The following is an 18,030-nucleotide window of genomic DNA, read 5'->3' on the forward strand; positions in this document are numbered from 1 at the left end:
TCCTAACTGCTCCTGTACTCCATGCTATCCTCCTAACCGCTTCTGTACACCATGCTATCCTCCTAACCGCGCCTGTACTCCATGCTATCCTCCTAACCGCTTCTGTACACCATGCTATCCTCCTAACCGCGCCTGTACTCCATGCTATCCTCCTAACCGCACCTGAACGCCATGCTATCTTCCTAACCGCGCCTGTACTCCATGCTATCCTCCTAACCACGCCTGTACTCCATGCTATCCTCCTAACCGCACCTGAACTCCATGCTATCCTCCTAACCGCGCCTGTACTCCATGCTATCCTCCTAACTGCGCCTGTACTGCATGCTATCCTCCTAACCGCGCCTGTACTCCATGCTATCCTCCTAAGCACTTCTGTACTGCATGCTATCCTCCTAACCGCGCCTGTACTCCATGCTATCCACCTAAGCATGCCTGTACTCCATGCTATCCACCTAAGCATGCCTGTACTCCATGCTATCCTAACTGAGCCTGTTCTCTATGCTGTCCGAATAACCACACCTGTACTTCATGCTATCCTCCTAATTGTGCCTGTACTGCATGCTATCCTCCTAAGCACGTCTGTTCTCCATGCTAGCCTCCTAACCTTTGCCTGTACTCCATTCTATGCTCAAATCCACACCTGTACTCCATGCTCTTCTCCTAAGCATGCCTGTACTCCATGCTATCCTCCTAACTGTGTCTGTGCTCCATGCTATCCTTCTATCCCATGGGTCTTCAAACTGTGGCCCTCCAGATGTTGTGAATCTACAAATCCCATCATGCCTTGCCACAGTTTTGCTATAAGGGAGTGTTAAAACTGTGGCAAGGCATGCTGGGATTTGTAGTTTCACAACATCTGGAGGGCCACAGTTTGAAGACCCATGCTCTATCCAATCCTGTTTTCCATGCTATCCTCCTAAACATGCCCGTATTCCATGCTATCCTAGTAACTGAGCCTGTACTCCATGCTATCCTCCTTACCACACCTGTAGTCCATGCTATCCTCCTTACCACACCTGTAGTCCATGCTATCCTCCTAACTACGCCTGTTCTCCAAGCTATCCTCCTAACCGCACCTGTACTCCATGCTATCCTCCTATCTAAGCCTGTACTCCATGCTATCCTCCTAACCACGTGCGTACTCCATGTTATCCACCTAAGCATGCCTGTACTCCATGCTATCCTCCTAACTGAGTCTGTTCTCTATGCTGTCCTCATAACCACACCTGTACTCCATGCTATCCTCCTAATCACACCTGTACTATATGCAATCCTCCTAACCACACCTGTACTATATGCAATCCTCCTAACCACGCCTGTACTCTACGATATCCTCCTTACCACGCCCGTACTCCATACTATCCTCCTAAGCATGCCTGTTCTCTAGGATATCCTCCTTACCACGCCTGTACTCCATGCTATCCTCCTAAACATTCCTGTACTCCATGTGATCCTCCTAACTGTGCCTGTTCTCTATGCTGTCTTCTTCACTACACCTGTACTCCATGCTATCCTCCTAAGCACGCCTGTACTCCGTGCTATCCTCCTAAGCACGCCTATTCTCTATGCTGTCATCATAACCACACCTGTTTTTCATGATATTCTCCTAACCACGCCTGTACTCCATGCGATCCTCATAACCACACCTGTACTCCATGCTATGAGATCCTACCTCCCCTGCTCCCCTGTACTTCATGGAATGCCTACAGCAGAGCACAGAATAAAACAATGACATGGAGCAGCAGCCTTTCATGCTGACTTTAAGAGGCAACATAGAGTTACTTTTAATTTTCAGATTAATTAAATGCTACCAGGGTGGAATGGTGTGAAGAAGCAGGTATTAGGACATTTGGACACAAGCCTCTTAATATGGAAAGCTACAAATCTGTACAACTGCCAAACAAACAGAAACGGCCTAGTAAATCCGACAAACCACGGTGCAATCATATTTTGCAGGTATGGTAAATAAAAGGAGGCAAAGGTCGGGAGAGCTGCAATAACAACCTGCAGCTCCAGTCAGCAATGGTTACTGCACGAATAGACAGATTTATGTAGGGTACACTTTGGTAACACAGAAACATTTCAAGAAGAACCATTTGTTGCTAAACTGCTGGAATGTATTAATTAAAAGCAGTCTATTTGCCAGATTCAAATGTTTTGTTTTTTTTGGGGGGTTTTTTGCCGGCAGCCACCAGAGGGAGTCCAACGGAGCTATTGAAATGTAGCTCTGTTCAGGTGTATATGGCTGCCGGTACCATCATTTCAGCTCATTATCAGAGGGACAGGAGAGTGAAAGAGGTACAGAAACAGAGGGACAGGGGAGTGACAGAGGCACAGAAACAGAGGGACAGGGGAGTGACAGAGGCACAGAAACAGAGGGACAGGAGAGTGACAGAGGTACAGGAGAGTGACAGAGGCACAGAAACAGAGGGGCAGGAGAGTGACAGAGGTACAGGAGAGTGACAGAGGCACAGAAACAGGAGAGTAACAGGTACAGGAGAGTGACAGAGGCACAGAAACAGAGGGACAGGAGAGTGACAGAGGCACAGAAACAGAGGGTGGGAGAGTGACAGAAACAGAGGAACAGGAGAGTGACAGAGGTACAGAAACAGGCAGAATGGAGAGTGACAGAGGTACAGAACCAGGCGGACATGAGAGTGACAGAGACACAGAAACAGAGGGACAGGAGAGTGACAGAGGCACAGAAACAGAGGGACAGGAGAGTGACAGAGGCACAGAAACAGATGGACAGGAGAGTGACAGAGGTACGGAAACAGGGACAGGAGAGTGAGAGAGGCACAGAAACAGAGGGACAGGACAGTGACAGAGGCACAGAAACAGAGGGACAGGACAGTGACAGAGGTACAGAAACAGACGGACAGTGACAGAGGCACAGAAACAGAGGGGTAGGAGAGTGAGAGAGAGACACACAGAAACAGAGGGACAGGAGAATGAGAGAGGCACAGAAACAGAGGGAAGGACAGTGACAGAGGCACATAAACATAGGGTAGGAGAGCAACAGAAACTGAGGGATAGGAGAGTGACAGAGGCACAGAAACATAAGGGCAGGAGAACGACAGAGACACAGAGGAACAGGAGAGTGACCAACAGAGGGACAGGAGACTGACAGAGGTACAGACACAAAGGGACAGGAGAGTTACAGAGACACAAACAGGCGGACAGGAGAGTGATAGAGACACAGAAACAGAGGGACAGGAGAGTGACAGAGGCACAGAAACAGGCGGACAGGAGAGTGATAGAGACACAGAAACAGAGGGACAGGAAAGTGACAGAGGCACAGAAACAGGCGGACAGGAGAGTGATAGAGACACAGAAACAGAGGGACAGGAGAGTGACAGAGACACAAACAGAGGGACAGGTGAGTGACAGAGGCACAGAAACAGTCTGACAGGAGAGTGACAGACACAGAAACAGAGGGACAGGAGAGTGACAGAGGTACAGAAACAGGGTGACAGGAGAGTGACAGAGGCACAGAAACAGAGGGGCAGGAGCTAAAATCCTTAAAACATCAGAGCATTAGAGAATCAGATACACAGAAACAGAGGGTCATGAGAGATGCAGAAACAGAGGATCAGAAGAGAAAAATAAGAGAGAGGGGGATGAGAGAAAAACAGACACAAAAACAAGGGGGGATGAAAGAAACAGACACAAGAACAGAGGTGGATGAGAGAAACAGATATAAAACAGGAAGGCAGGAGAGTAACAGAGATACAGAAAAAGGAGCAGGAATGAAGAAAAAAACACGGAATACAGAAAAAGTGTTAAAGGGAAAAATAAGAGGAAGGAGGAAAGGAAGATGGGGAACAGAGAAAAGAAAAAACAATACACAGCACAGGGTAATCATCTATAGTTATAATGGAGTATGACCATCCACGAAAAAAGTTAAATTAGGCTCAGCCCAGGGGTGAGACAGTGCAGGCATTAAATCAGCAATTAGTTGAATTTCTAGGACTCAGATTCAAGAAAGAATATTTTAAATAAAAAGGTGTTTTTTTTGTTACCGTTTGCTACAAAGTGAGCACAACAGTTTCCACTGTAAATATAAGATTTGTTTGTATTGCATTTAAGACTTCTCCACTGTAAATTGTGTCTGGGCATCAGCCCTTCCTGTAACTCCTCTCTTTTCATTCCCTTTTGTCTGCAGTCTCACCTTAATGGAACATCTTCCTTTGGGAAATTCATATAGTAACGGAGGAAGAATCTCTCGGAGTCTTCTCTTTCACCTTCAGTGACAACACTGCCATTCAGTTTGGAAACAGACGGCAATCTAGGAGTTCATATGAGAAGAAAAGATTAGCGAGACCATCGACTTCACTGTATTAAAGCGAGAGAGGAGAATGTACTGATCTTCCTTTCATGAAATCAATATGCTCTCACCCTCAGATCTCCCTGCCAAATGACTTAAATGCACTAGAATGACCCTCAGTAACTTTAGTACGTATGCATATCAAACAGGTCATCTTCAAATTCCACGGCGATTGCGGGATGCTATTCACCGCTGTAAAAAGAAACGCCTTGAATACCAATTTCAAAATTGTTTATAAAGTGATCGTTTGGTACTTGTTTCCTAGCACGGCCACATATCTTATGGATCGTGTACCTTTAGTTAAGGTACACGATCCATAAGATGGACCCGATTTTTCTTTGAAATCAGGTCCATTTGGCCGGCTAGGATAAAATATCGGGGGCATCGCGTCGGTCGGGACCGTTAACAATGGTCCCGACGCAACCGACGCGATGCCCGCGATTTCCCCATAGGCTTCAATGTTAAAAAATATTTTAACATTGAAATCGTGTCGGGAAAGGTAAAATATCGGGGGCATCGCGTCGGTCGGGACCATTAACATAGGTCCCGATGCGATGCCCCCGATTTTTACATAGGCTTCAATGTTAAAAGATTTTTTAACATTGAAATCCTGAAAAAATGTGAAAAATGTGAAATGGGCCAATATGACCCATTTCACATTTTAGATGTCCCCGTCGTCACCCCACGATAGACGCCAACCCGAAGCGTGGCGAGCGCGAGGGGCGGCGGTGCGCGTCCTCCGACCTTTTCATTCCCCTACTATCCACGTCGGCGTGGAGTTGAGAATAGAATAGTGTGGCGAGCGCAGCGAGCCACCAAGCCCGAAGCGTGGCGAGCGCAGCGAGCCCCGCGAGGGGACGCGGATACCTTCACAGTTATACGCGTCCCCTCGAAGTCCACCTGTGAAGTCCGCGAAGGGACGCGTTTACCTGTGAAGGTATCCGCGTGCGCTCGCCACGCTTCGGGCTCGGTGGCTCGCTGCGCTCGCCACACTATTCTATTCTCAACTCCACGCCGACGTGGATAGTAGGGGAATGAAAAGGTCGGAGGACGCGCACCGCCGCCCCTCGCGGGCTCGCTGCGCTCGCCACGCTTCGGGTTGGCGTCTATCGTGGGGTGGGGTGTACGCCGTGACATTTGGGGGGGTTGGGAATATTTTACATTGAATACAATGTAAAATCGGGTCCCAGGGACCCGATTTACATTTAATTAAAAAAAAAAAAAAACGGGTCCAAAATCGGTCGGTCGCGACGATCGCATCGCATGCGACCAAATTGCATGCGATGCGATCGACCCGATTTTTCAGACACGACCACCCCGATGTAAATCGGTGTGGCCGTGCTAGGAAACAAGTACCGATCGTTTTTAACTAATGTGACACCAAAAATTAATCAATCCATTTAGGATTCACACACAAAAAAAAAAAATTACCATAAAAGAAAAACAATAATTGGTTAAAATATATTTAAGCTCATTACAGATATAGATGTTCTGGAAAAAATTCTCAAAGTTTCAGAGTGTTCAAAAATCCCTTACCAAGGGCAGTATCCTATTAGCCTTGATAAAACATTGGGAGAGGAAAGAATTTCCCAATGTTTTTTTTCCTTGTGCTATCCAATTAGGATCGCCTGTTAGAAAGCACAGGTTCAGGCAACCGCTCACTGATCGGGGCTAATTATATAGCCCCCGGTGAGCTTATTACTGATTACTATAATAGGACTCCACCCCTGAGGAACGCAGCTTACCGAGCACCAGAGACGCCTCCTGTCCGTGTGCCACACCCCTGCTGCTGATTCCCCTTGGGGCCACGCGAAAGAAAACAAATCCCCTCTCATGTCTCCGTAGCAGGCAAAATCATTTGATGGTCGCCAACTATCGAATGATTTCTCCTGCCTTCACAAATAAAAGTCAGTCTGAACTGACTTTTCTTTGTGTGTGCCAGGCCGAAAACAGGGCGGGCGGCTGATGTCCTGTGAATCATCGGCCTGCCCCCTTGGCAGTCATCGACCTGCCCGCGTACCCATGAAAATGCCCTCCATTTTCATGGGGACGCCAATAAAACACTGGCGACCCCAGTCTTACCGGCTGTCCCGATCCTTGCCGATGGCTTGGCGACTATGCAGGTCGCCGAATTCGTTCACAAAGAGGACCTGCACATGCACATAATATACCATGCGCAGAGCCCTAAATATCGGAACAAGGCCGTATTCAACTCTGTCCGATTTAACCAGAATCACCCCCCAAATCTGTTACAAAGATCTATAATGCAGTATACAACACTTTTAATCATGGAAAATGACATTGAAGTTGATATCTTTTTGTGACAAGTGATTGATAAGTAAGGAATAAACCTTTTGTAACATATAGCTAATAAAGGCCCTTATTCTGATCGGTGCGGCCGGAGCCGAATATGCGGCCAGGACCGTGCGTGCGAAACCCCGCCTTCCATACGGATCGCCAACTTTGTCCGTATGCGGTAAGAAGCTGGCCGAACGGACCGCACGTGTATTTTTCACGGAATACGCCTCCTCCATCTAAGGGAACCTCCCCCATCATTCGATGGTCGCAAGTATATGGAGAAAAAGTTGTAACCTGCCCTCATATTAAGCTCAGTGCGCGTATTCACTTCTGACAACAACTTCTTGTTATCCGAGAGGTACCATTCCAATGGATCAGTTATACATACAGGGGGAAACTCTCCTGCAGATTCTAGCTTTTGTCTGTGTAGTCTTACAACACAGAGGGCACGATTCAGACTTGTTTGCTAGGCTGCATATATGCAGCCTAGCGAACAGGTCAGCGCCGCCCCCCAACAACACGGGATGCTAGGCATAAACTGCAAGATAAAATCAGACAGACAGGACAATTATCTGACCTTGCCATACACTGTAATTGGTCTGTGTGTCTGATGGCGAGTATATACACTATCTGGACCAAACAGCAATTATCGCCTCTGTCTGGTAGGCTGAAAGATAACTGGTGCTTGGTTGCGGCCATACACTGTGCAATTATCGTCCTGAGAAAACACTAATTGGCTGATCAAACCAATAATTACAGTGTATGACCACCTTAAGACTAATAAAAATAAAATATCTAATTTTAATTAATAAATAACACCTTTTGAACTGTGACTAAAGCTGGCCATACATCAGAACGACCAGCTTCTGATGCGGATCGTGCCACGATTTCACCGGCAGCTTCTCAGACACACGATACAGTAATGTGCGATTTCACATAAGATCTATCGTAAGATCTGCAACACCCAGCATACTGGTCGTCAGCAGCATCTTCAGATCTTACGTGCAGCACATAAAGCTGGCCATACAACAGAATGATTTCAGGCCTGAACGCACAAATTAGACGGGTTGTGTGATCCATTGTGTATGTGTGTGTTTTTATTGCACATCGTGAGTTGCTTAGGTACGATGCGCGGTCGCGCAGGTCAATCCTCAGATCTTATGTGCTGCATGTAAGATCTGAAGATACTGCTAACAACCAATATGCTGGAGTTTCAGATCTTACGATAGATCTGACGTGTGTCTTGGAAGCCGCCGGGGAAATCGTTAGACGACTTGGATCTGATGCCGGTCGTCCTACTGCATGGCAAGCATAAGATTTGAGGACTGACCTCATGACCCGTGGGACCACGCATCATACCGTGATGAATAGTAAAGCATTCTGTAAAAAGGCCCGACCTATGCCTCTAGGTCAGTGGTGCCCAACCTCGGTCCAGGCCTCCACACCGAACCACAAGTGAAATTATTAGCTCCACCTGTGGATCTTTTAAAATGTGCCCCTGAATATTGAGTGCAACTGCCGAGTGACCTGGAAAACATGAACTGTTGGGGGTACAAAAGGGTGAGTGCCACTGCTATAGGTTTGAGTGCCAATATTGCTGTGAGCGAACCTCAAACTATCCACTAAAAATGCCAGCGCCGCTCACAGCGACTGCTCTTTTAGTATAAATACATACAACTACTGCCAAGTCAATTAACTGAAGTTTATTTAAATATTGCACCCAAAAAAAGAGCAGCCGCTGTGAGCGGCGCTGGCATTTTTAACAGATATTTTCAGGATCTCTCACAGCAACTTCGGCACTCAAAGGGTTAATAAAAAAAATAAAAAATCATCTAAAAAAAGTGAGACTGAGATCTGGAACCAGTTTATACACAAACGACTTCTCCTGTATGTGGTATTTTCATACTGGATGTGGTTGATATCACTGTGTACGGTAGTAAGGGTGGCTCTGTACAGAGAGAGTAAAACCAATACCTTGCAACCACTAATTTCCTTCGCTCCTCAGTGCTGTACGGCTCCACAAGAGGAATACCAAGTAATCGGACTTCTTCCAGCATGGGCAAAGAGTTTAGTTTATCAATGTCCTCCCAGGAATATATACCTGTTAATAGAGAATATTCAGCATAATATACAGCTTTTGTGGCAGAGGGCTCCACACTTTCAATTTTCCTGAAATTCAGGTTGAGTATCACTTATCCGAAATGCTCGGGACCACAAGCATTTTGGATAAGGGATTTTTTAAAACAATTTTTTTCCCATACTTCCCTGGTCCCTAGATGGTGCCCCGGGATACTCTTTTGCGGCATCTCCGATCCTAGGGGTGCATTGCGCACGGGGGACCAGAGATGCCGCTAAAGAGGATTCCAGAGGCCGCCGTGGACATCGGGGGATGAAGTATGAAACAAAAAACCCGAAATATTCTGAAAAACCAGTTTTCAGAATATTTCGGTTTTTGGAATACACGGATAAGGGAGACCCTACCTGTAGTAATCTTGCACACTAGTTTGATCACAGGGGATGCAGTCAAAATCCCGATGGTCAAAATACCGACAACCATTGACCGATGGTCAATATCACGTCAAGGTCAAAATACCGACATTTAAAATCCAGACAAGGTCAAAATACCGACATATAGAATGTAGACAGGAGAAAAAGTCAACATCACTTTCGGTCAACAGGTCGTGAGGTCGACTTAGGTTTTTTCACGGTTTTTTGACCCGACATGTGCCAACAGGCGGTATTTCATGCCCTACCATCCACTAGGGCATGGTGGGAGAATAAAATAGTGTGCCGAGCGCAGCGAGGCACTGAGCCCGAAGCATAGCAAAGGAAGCGAGCGATGCGAGGGGCTGCGGTTCACTTCCAACTGTGTCCATGTCGACTGTGTTGACATTCGGGTAAAAAAACTGTGAAAAAACCCAGGTCGACCTCGCGACCTGTCGACCGAAAGTCATGTTGACTTTTTCTCCTGTCTATATTCTATTTGTCGGTATTTTGATCTTGTCGGGATTTTAAATGTCGGTATTTTGACCATGTAGGGATTTTGACCATGTCGGGATTTGACCGTTGGTCAATATCTGTCGGTATTTTGTATCCCGTCGGGATTTCATACCGAATCCAATCACAGGACCTGTTCTTTTATCTATTGTTTAAGTTAAATATTATTATTTTTTTCAGATTATTTACAACAGGTTTTTTTAATTAGAGAGGCCAATCCTGGGATCCCGGGATTGAGGATTTTTCCATCCCGAGATTGAAAAAATGCCCCCGGATTGGCATCCCTAATACCAACCAATTAGATTTTAGCTAACATCTCTCTATTGCATACTAGAAAATGATAGACATAATCTAAATTAGTTGCTAGGGGAAACAGCATCACTTTTAATTTCTAGACGCTTTAGGAACTCAAGACTTCATTGCATACCAGGATTGAGAGAAAGGCAAACAGAATGCAATAAACCCTCACGCAGAGAGAGAATCTCACCTGATTTATGAAGACTAATTGATCGGAGATTGGGAAAGAACCGCGACAGTGATTCCTCAGAGTCCCCAATAGTCAGGAGATTGTTATTAGCTAAGATAAGAGTATGGAGACACGGGAACATTGTGCCTAATTTACAGATTTCTGACCAGTCCCGCAGATTATTGTCCGTGATATGAAGAAGTTTTAGTGAACGGAAGCAAGCTGGAGAACTCACAATGCGTTCATAGTCATTAAGGCACAAGAACAGTTCCTCCAAGCTGAAAGAGAGACACCCAGTTACTACAAGTGAATACAACTACACATTTCACTATGTATAACAAAATAAAATGACTCATCCAGAATGTTACTCGGTCTGGTGCCGGACACTAAGGGGGAATCCTATCAGCCGCGAACAGCTGGATGAAGCGATTTATGCTGGGAACGGTTTGTGGCTAATTGGATTCCTCTCTATATTTCATAGGAAAGAGAATAGAATGTACAGTAGAACACACAAAGGGTGTTCCCAGGGGACACCCATTAAACGCCCATGGGGATGCCATATAAAGCTGGGCGTTCTCCTGAAACCGACTCCCCCCCCTCCCAATCCCTGATAAACAGCCATCAGAGACATGATAACAAATGGGTCCGGTAATTAGCCTAAATACCATCGGCCGAAAATGGGACATTTCAGTACGCAAAATTGGGCTTTAATTGAATAGTCTGTTAATGACCATTGGCAAAAAAATCGCCCCCAAAAAAGAATAAGTGTAACAGGAGAGAGGAATGCATTTGAGTTGTATTTTTGAAGGACCTAAAGGGACATTAGCGAAGCGCATGAGCAACAGGAAATGCTTAAGTCTGTTTTTGAAGAATTCTAAACTGTGTGGGGAACTGCGTTCCATAGTCAGAGTCAAAACGTTATGGCTCACCCCCAGATGAACTCACGGTGATTCTAGATACTTCTGACAGTCCTTCAGATAAGTGAGCTATTTATGAAATATATAAATAAAATACACCATGTTCTATCAGATTTCGATTACATTGAGGTGTCTAGTTTGTCCTTACTTGAACACATAAGAGCAGTAGAAATGGCGGAATAAAAGAATTCTACGTATACTAGACCACTGATTTTTCGTTTGTCGAAATCTGTAGTTTTGACCTATCGTCCGTCTGCACGGAAGATACAGTAATATACAAATTACAATCCCTCCCACCAGTGGCGTAACTAGATACATGTGGGCCCCATAGCAAACGTTTGTAAGGGCCCCTATTTATCACCTAATGCTGAAAAATATATACAGCACATGTAACTTTGACAGGCAAAGTGGGCCCTTCTCAGCTCTGGGCCCCATAGCAGCTGCACCCCCTGCACCAATGGTAGTTACGCCCTTGCCTCCCACAATACATGCAATACCCGCTCACACTTACTCAGGAAGCTCCAGTAGCAGGGTGTGGACTGTTTCCCAGGACACTTTGCAATTATTGAGAACCAGTTTATGGATACCAGAAAATGCTCCGGCACACTCCCGTTCCAAAACAGACAAGTGTAAGGGGTTAGAGCTCAGATTCAGGAACTTCAGCTGAGGCACATTAGACACAATTCGACTGATCTGTTTGATACGTGAAATAAAAAATAGGTAATGTTAATCTGCTACAGCATTAAAATTTCTACAAAATAATATGCATTATATTCTGTGAGACCAATTTCACAGAAATGTATACTATACAAAAAGTATAGTTTTGCTGGTAGAATTGATTATCAATACAGAGGCGATACATAGTGATGATTCTAGCACAGTTTGGTCTGTATCTATCTGCTGAAATACAGACCAGACTGTGCTATAAGCACCACAGCAGAGCGCGACACCCCAGGGTGTTAGAATGAACACTAAAGTATCTACCCTCTCTGAGACTTTTTATATTTTGTTTTTACATGTTTAAATCATGCTTTTTTTTTTTTTTTAAACTGGGTCTATGATTATCTATTATTATATCAGGTTTACTGTACCTATTTTTCTAACATAGTCCTGATTAAACCATGCAACAATCAATCAGAAATCTTTAGGTCGCACATTTGTTTGTGGAAAAAACGGGTATGATTAATGTATATCAGTGGTGGCCAACCCGTGGCTCTCGAGCCTCATGCGGCTCTCCCCCTTGTAAAGTGTGGCTCCTGCTCCCACTGCTGCCCGCCGCCCACCGTCCATCCCAGTCCCCCCTGCTGCCGGTTCCCTGAACTGTGCATCCTTGTGACTGGGCCGTCCGCCAATCAGAGCTCGCGGGCCAGCAGCCAATCAGGAGCCGGCCAGCGAGCTTTGATTGGTGGACAGCCCAGTCACAGGGAAGTGAGGGGGAAGGAGACGCGCGGTGTGCTGTGCTCTCCTCCCATCGGTGACATAACAGGAGGACTGCAAGGGGACACCAGTCTGTCCTCTCCCCGCCCGCCCGGCAGCAGCAGCAACAACTGTCAGTGCTGCTGCTGGGAAATTTGCACTGTGGGGGCATAGCAGTTTGTGGCACTGTGGGGGCATAGCAGTTTGTGGCACTGTGGGGGCATAGCAGTTTGTGGCACTGTGGGGGGCATAGCAGTTTGTGGCACTGTGGGGGGCATAGCAGTTTGTGGCACTGTGGGGGGCATAGCAGTTTGTGGCACTGTGGGGGGCATAGCAGTTTGTGGCACTGTGGGGGGCATAGCAGTTTGTGGCACTGTGGGGGCATAGCAGCTTTCTGGCACCGTAGAGGCATACCCAGCACCGTGTGGTGCATACCTGGCACCGTGGGGGGCAAATGTGTATCTGGCACTATTGGGGGCATATGTATAGATGGCACTGCACTATTGGAGGCATATTTGTATCACACCCACCAAAATAGACTACCACCCTTTTTTTGGCGCATGCGCCTTTGGCGCGCGCATGATGTCGGCTCTTTAGCTTGACTACTGATATTTTTCGGCTCTTTACCTCTGACCGGTTGGCCACCCCTGATGTATATGAACCGATTACTAGATAAATATGTCTCTCCATGAGAGTTGGCTCGCATATTTCCAAGCAAGAGCTTCATCATGAAGATTGAGGAACATTCAAATAGGAGAAAAAGTTATTTAAAAACACAGAAACATGGCATTATTTCAAAGACAATTAAATAATAATAAAGAAATAAAAAAGGAACATAACACAGTAGTGAATAGGAGAGGACATCCTCTAAATATCCTGAGATTCTGTGCCAGAAGGACTCTTGTTTGTGATGCCACTAAAAGGCCTATGTTAATAATGATAGAGTTACAGTCACCTATAACAGAGATGGCAGAGATTGTTCTTTGGGCACTTCGGGAACCTGCACTTTATGGAACGATGGCAACAAGAACAAACTATAGTTAAAGAACCCTTATGTGGTATATTGCCTACCTCAAATGATCGAACAGCTGAGCCTCTTCAACATTGCGCCTGTCCTGAGATTAATGCAGTTAATGCATTAAAACATGCATTAACTGCATTGTGCTTTCTCCAATGCAATCTAATGTATTAGTACTTCATTAAAGCATAATAAATCGGTTGTACTGCATTCTATATTTTAAACACAGTGTTATTTTAAATTGCAATGTGAGGATGAGCAATATTGGTGCCCCATCTTTAATGCAGGTCTCATGCCATTTGATGAGTCTTAATAGGTGCGCTTCTACTGTTGTCCATATGCCACAAGGCAGTGAACAAGGGATGAGAGCACTTCCTATAACTTAATTGGTACTCTTTACTTAGAAGGGCGCCCATCATGGCCATCTCGGGCATTGAATGCACTAAAAAATCGGGTGCGATGCGACCGACGAGATGCCCGAGATTTCCCATAGGGAACAATGTTAAATGTCTCAATTGACCCGATTTTCCTGTTCAATGCCTCAATTGACCCAATTTTTCCATAGGAAACAATGTTAAATGGGCCACAGAGGCCAAATAGGCACCCTGAAGTGTATAAAAGCCACCCGAATTGTTAACGCCACCCCACGATCAACGTCAACCCGAAGCGCAGCGAGGGGCGGCGGTACGCGTCCTACGACCTTTTCATACCCCCACTATCCACGTCGGCGTGGAGTTGAGAATAGAAAGTGTGGCGAGCGTAGCGAGCCACCGAGCCGGAAGCGTGGCGAGCGCAGCGAGCCCCGCGAGGGGACGCAGATACCTTCACAGGTATCCGCGTCCCCTTGCGGGCTTCACAGCTGTCCGCATCCGCTCGCCACGCTTCGGGCTCAGTGGCTCGCTGCGCTCGCCACACTTTCTATTCCCAACTCCACGCCAACGTGGATAGTGGGGGTATGAAAAGGTCGTAGGACGCGTACCGCCGCCCCTCGCGGGCTCGCTGCGCTCGCCACGCTTCGGGTTGACGTTGATCGTGGGGTGCCGTTAACAATTCGGGTGGCCATTATACACTTCAGGGTGCCTATTTGGCCTCTGTGGCCCATTTAACATTGTTTCCTATGGAAAAATCGGGTCAATTGAGGCATTAAACAGGAAAATTGGGTCAATTGAGACATTTAACATTGTTCCCTATGGGAAATCGCGGGCATCTCGTCGGTCGCATCGCACCCGATTTTTTAGTGCATTCAATGCCCGAGATTTTTTACTAACGATGCCCACGATCAAAATCGTGGGCGCCGTTCTAAGTAAAGAGTACCACTTAATTATACTAATGTATCAAAAGTACATTAGCACATTACTGTACTTAGTTAAGAGCCACCCTACTCCAAATGCAAGACTAATGAACAAACAATCTCTTGATATGCGTTCTCTAACCTCCTGCCAGTTGTCCAGCCTGTTCCCGGACAGGTCCAATTCTGAGATGTGGGAACAAAAGGCAGCAATCTCGCTTTCATCTCCAGCATGGCTGATGCCGCAACTGTTCAAGACCAGGATACTCGGGAGATTCAACCGGTCTGAGGAACAGAAAGTAACAAAGAGTTATATATTTTAACACAAACACTGTCTGCGGGATCATAGATGAACATTCCTTAGTTACTTACAAACAAAGTGTTAAAACGAAGGTTCTCAAACTAGGCCCTCAGGATCCCACACATTTCACGCTTTCTAGACCTGGAAAACATGACCTGTCTGGGGGGGGGGGGGGGGGGTTTCGACCGTTTGACTGTCGAACTTCCCATTGTCAATCTAATGCCTGTGTCGACCTTCCAACCTAAACTCTGTTGACCTTCTGTGGTTGACCTAATTTAGGTCGTCCTTCATTGAATCGATGGTTATACCCCAAGGGGGTGATTCTAATATTCTCGGACGGGGTCTTTTATTCGCATGTGCAACTCCCCATTGCAAACGGCTTTGGCATCTTGCATAGTCGCCGAACTGTTCGCAGGGATTTGGGGCAGGCCATGAGTGGACGGTGGTGTGGTCGGGTGTCGCCCATGGAAATGCCCAGCCTATCATGAGCGTCCCCATGGGCACACAGGCGGGATAAAGTGTGCCGGGGAAGGGCAGCTGACGCCATATTCATCCCAGGGGCCACAAATATAATTCAGTCTCCACTGACTTTTATTTGCGAAGGCAGGAGAAACAATTCGATGGTCAGGAACCATCAAATGATTTCTCCTGCAGCAGCAGCATGTTACACATCCCCTCACATGGTAGCGTCAGGACTCCCGAAGCGGGGGCAGGTATTCGGCGTGGTGGGCTCTCGGTAAGCTGCGATCCTCACATCTTATGGAGACAACCAGAATCACCCCATTGTTCCTTCATTAGCAAAGAAGTTGTTTGTCTCCTGTTGATTGCTGGATGTAGTTTCCCATTTAGTCGTTATATTGTCCTCTACTACTGCAGCCATTGACAGCATTGGTTGGTAGATGTAGGTACACCACAAGGGTTAGGCACACAGCATTCAACACCATTATGATTGTCAGGCCCATACAAATGAGCCTTTCTGCACCCTTCAGGTCATACTGAATACAACATCTGACATCTTATGGGACCTACACTTCTGATCGTTTAGAACACTCAGCAAGACTGCTCAGCACACAGCGATGTGTCAGCGATGTGTTGCTGTCAGGGCCAGTGTTCTGTTGCTGAGAACATTGGCCCTGATCCCGGTGACTAGCTAGATTTATTTAACCTGCTGGATATTAATCACCCGACGATAGCAACGCACATGGCCATGCATCGCTATCGCAATACCCCTACACACGAAGCAATGTAGGGACATGGGCAGTACAGATGATGTAATGGTTAGCATTACTGCCTCACAGCGCTGAGATCATGGGTTCAATACCCACCATGGCCCTAACTGTGCGGAGTTTGTTTATTCTCCCCTTGCTTGTGTGGGTTTCCTCCGGGTACTCTGGTTTCCTCCCACAATCTAAAAATATACTGGTAGGTTAATTGGTTCAAACTAAATTAACACTAGAATGTCTGTGTGTGTGCGTGTACATGTGGTACATGTGGTAGGGAATATAGATCGTAAGCTCCACTGGGGCAGGGACTGATGTGAATGTTCAACTATACTCTGTAAAGCGCTGCGTAATATTTATGCTCTATATAAGAAACTGTTAATAAATAAATAAATAAATAAATAATAAAATATATATCTCAATATAGGAGTAATGTCTTTGTGTGACTTGCACAACACTGACATCTGCTGGCCACTCAAGTATTGGATCTAGAAAATATTGCTCATAACTTTGCTGGACATTTCACTTTCATTGACTATGGGCCTGATTCAGAGCTGGTTGCAGTTTTGCGAAAATAAGCAAAACCGAAACCCCTCACGGTAGTGTGTGTGTGGGGGGGCGCGGGGGCAAGACCGCCACGCACGCCGAGTCCTGCCCAGAAATGTGCCTCTAAAATATTTGCAGCATTCGCAGATGACAAGCCATTCCGTACAGCCTAGCTGCAAAACCAGGTGCTGGCTGGCCATGTCGGGAGTCACAGCGGCTGTGTGTGAGGTCAAGAAGCTCCTGCGGCCCGAACACGCCTGCGCTTTCCGTGCCACTCACAGAAAACACATTATCCTGCCTCCCCTCAATGCCGCCTCCATCGCATCGCTGCTGCCCCCTGCCAGAACATAAACTGTGATCGAAAGTTTAAGTGTTTGCACACATACACTGCCTCTTGGGCTGATTTGTGAAAATTGCCATCTGCGGCTTTCTTGAATTCCCCCCCTAGAGGTAAGGAGCAGTGTTCACCTTTCATTATATAGAACCACTATTTTGTCACCTACTCAACACGACCAGTCACTCAGCCATGTGGTTCCCGCGAGAATTGGGCATGAGTGGGCACCGTGAGCCTGAAAACGACATTTTGCTTGTGACGTAGCACAGCAGTTATGATAAAGTTCTATTGCCAGTAAACTACCAGTTACCTTTCATCGGTGACACCTGTGGTCCGGGGGGGACGTGTACTCCAGCACCAGGACCTCTTCTGTATGGGAAGTTTTCTGGGCTGTACTTCTCACACAGCATTTGCATGAAACTCCTTCCGCAAGGTGGTTCCATTTCTGTGACCTGGAAGAGGATAAATATGTAATGGATTCCTCTCTTTGCACGGTTATATTCATAGTCATGTGTATGTGCCGCATTCCCCAACTGCCAATTTCTATAAAATATCATTGCCTCATGGCACCCCCAACGGTTGTGGTGCTGGTGCACTGACGGGTTCTCATAGATCCCACAGCAGCGAATTCGCAGAACAGGTGATTATTGATCGACTGTACATGCGAATGGCGCTACAAATTAGCGTTAGAGTTGTTATACCTGAAATGCGCTGCAGAGTAACACCAAACAAAATGCTTTTTGCAGTGGCGCATGCCATACGCCAAATTCTGTACTTGGTTTGTGTGCATGGGGCCCGATTCAGGGCGGATCGCTGCTGTGGGAATTTGCATAGCGGGCAGTTATCGATATATTACGCATGCCACTGGGCCGTAACACGCGATGCCTGCTGGTGATGAATTC

At 46.5% G+C, this 18,030-nt stretch overlaps 1 protein-coding gene across 2 annotated transcripts in view; it reads right to left on the reverse strand.

Annotated features, from left to right (window-relative positions):
• Positions 1-18,030, reverse strand: part of TBCEL (tubulin folding cofactor E like) — a 45,158-nt gene that overhangs the window by 5,860 nt on the left and 21,268 nt on the right. For both annotated transcript variants that reach the window (XM_083163051.1, XM_083163050.1), the window contains exons 2-7: positions 17,439-17,580; positions 14,873-15,012; positions 11,517-11,698; positions 10,110-10,366; positions 8,600-8,726; positions 4,172-4,288 (exon numbers count right to left, since the gene is read on the reverse strand). In XM_083163051.1, coding sequence (XP_083019177.1) covers positions 4,172-4,288; positions 8,600-8,726; positions 10,110-10,366; positions 11,517-11,698; positions 14,873-15,012; positions 17,439-17,571 — 956 coding nt within the window. In that variant the 5' untranslated portion in view covers positions 17,572-17,580. The remainder of the gene's footprint in view (positions 1-4,171; positions 4,289-8,599; positions 8,727-10,109; positions 10,367-11,516; positions 11,699-14,872; positions 15,013-17,438; positions 17,581-18,030) is intronic.

This window comes from Crinia signifera, chromosome 19, assembly GCF_055691185.1.
Source record: "Crinia signifera chromosome 19, ASM5569118v1, whole genome shotgun sequence".
NCBI lineage: Eukaryota > Metazoa > Chordata > Amphibia > Anura > Myobatrachidae > Crinia > Crinia signifera.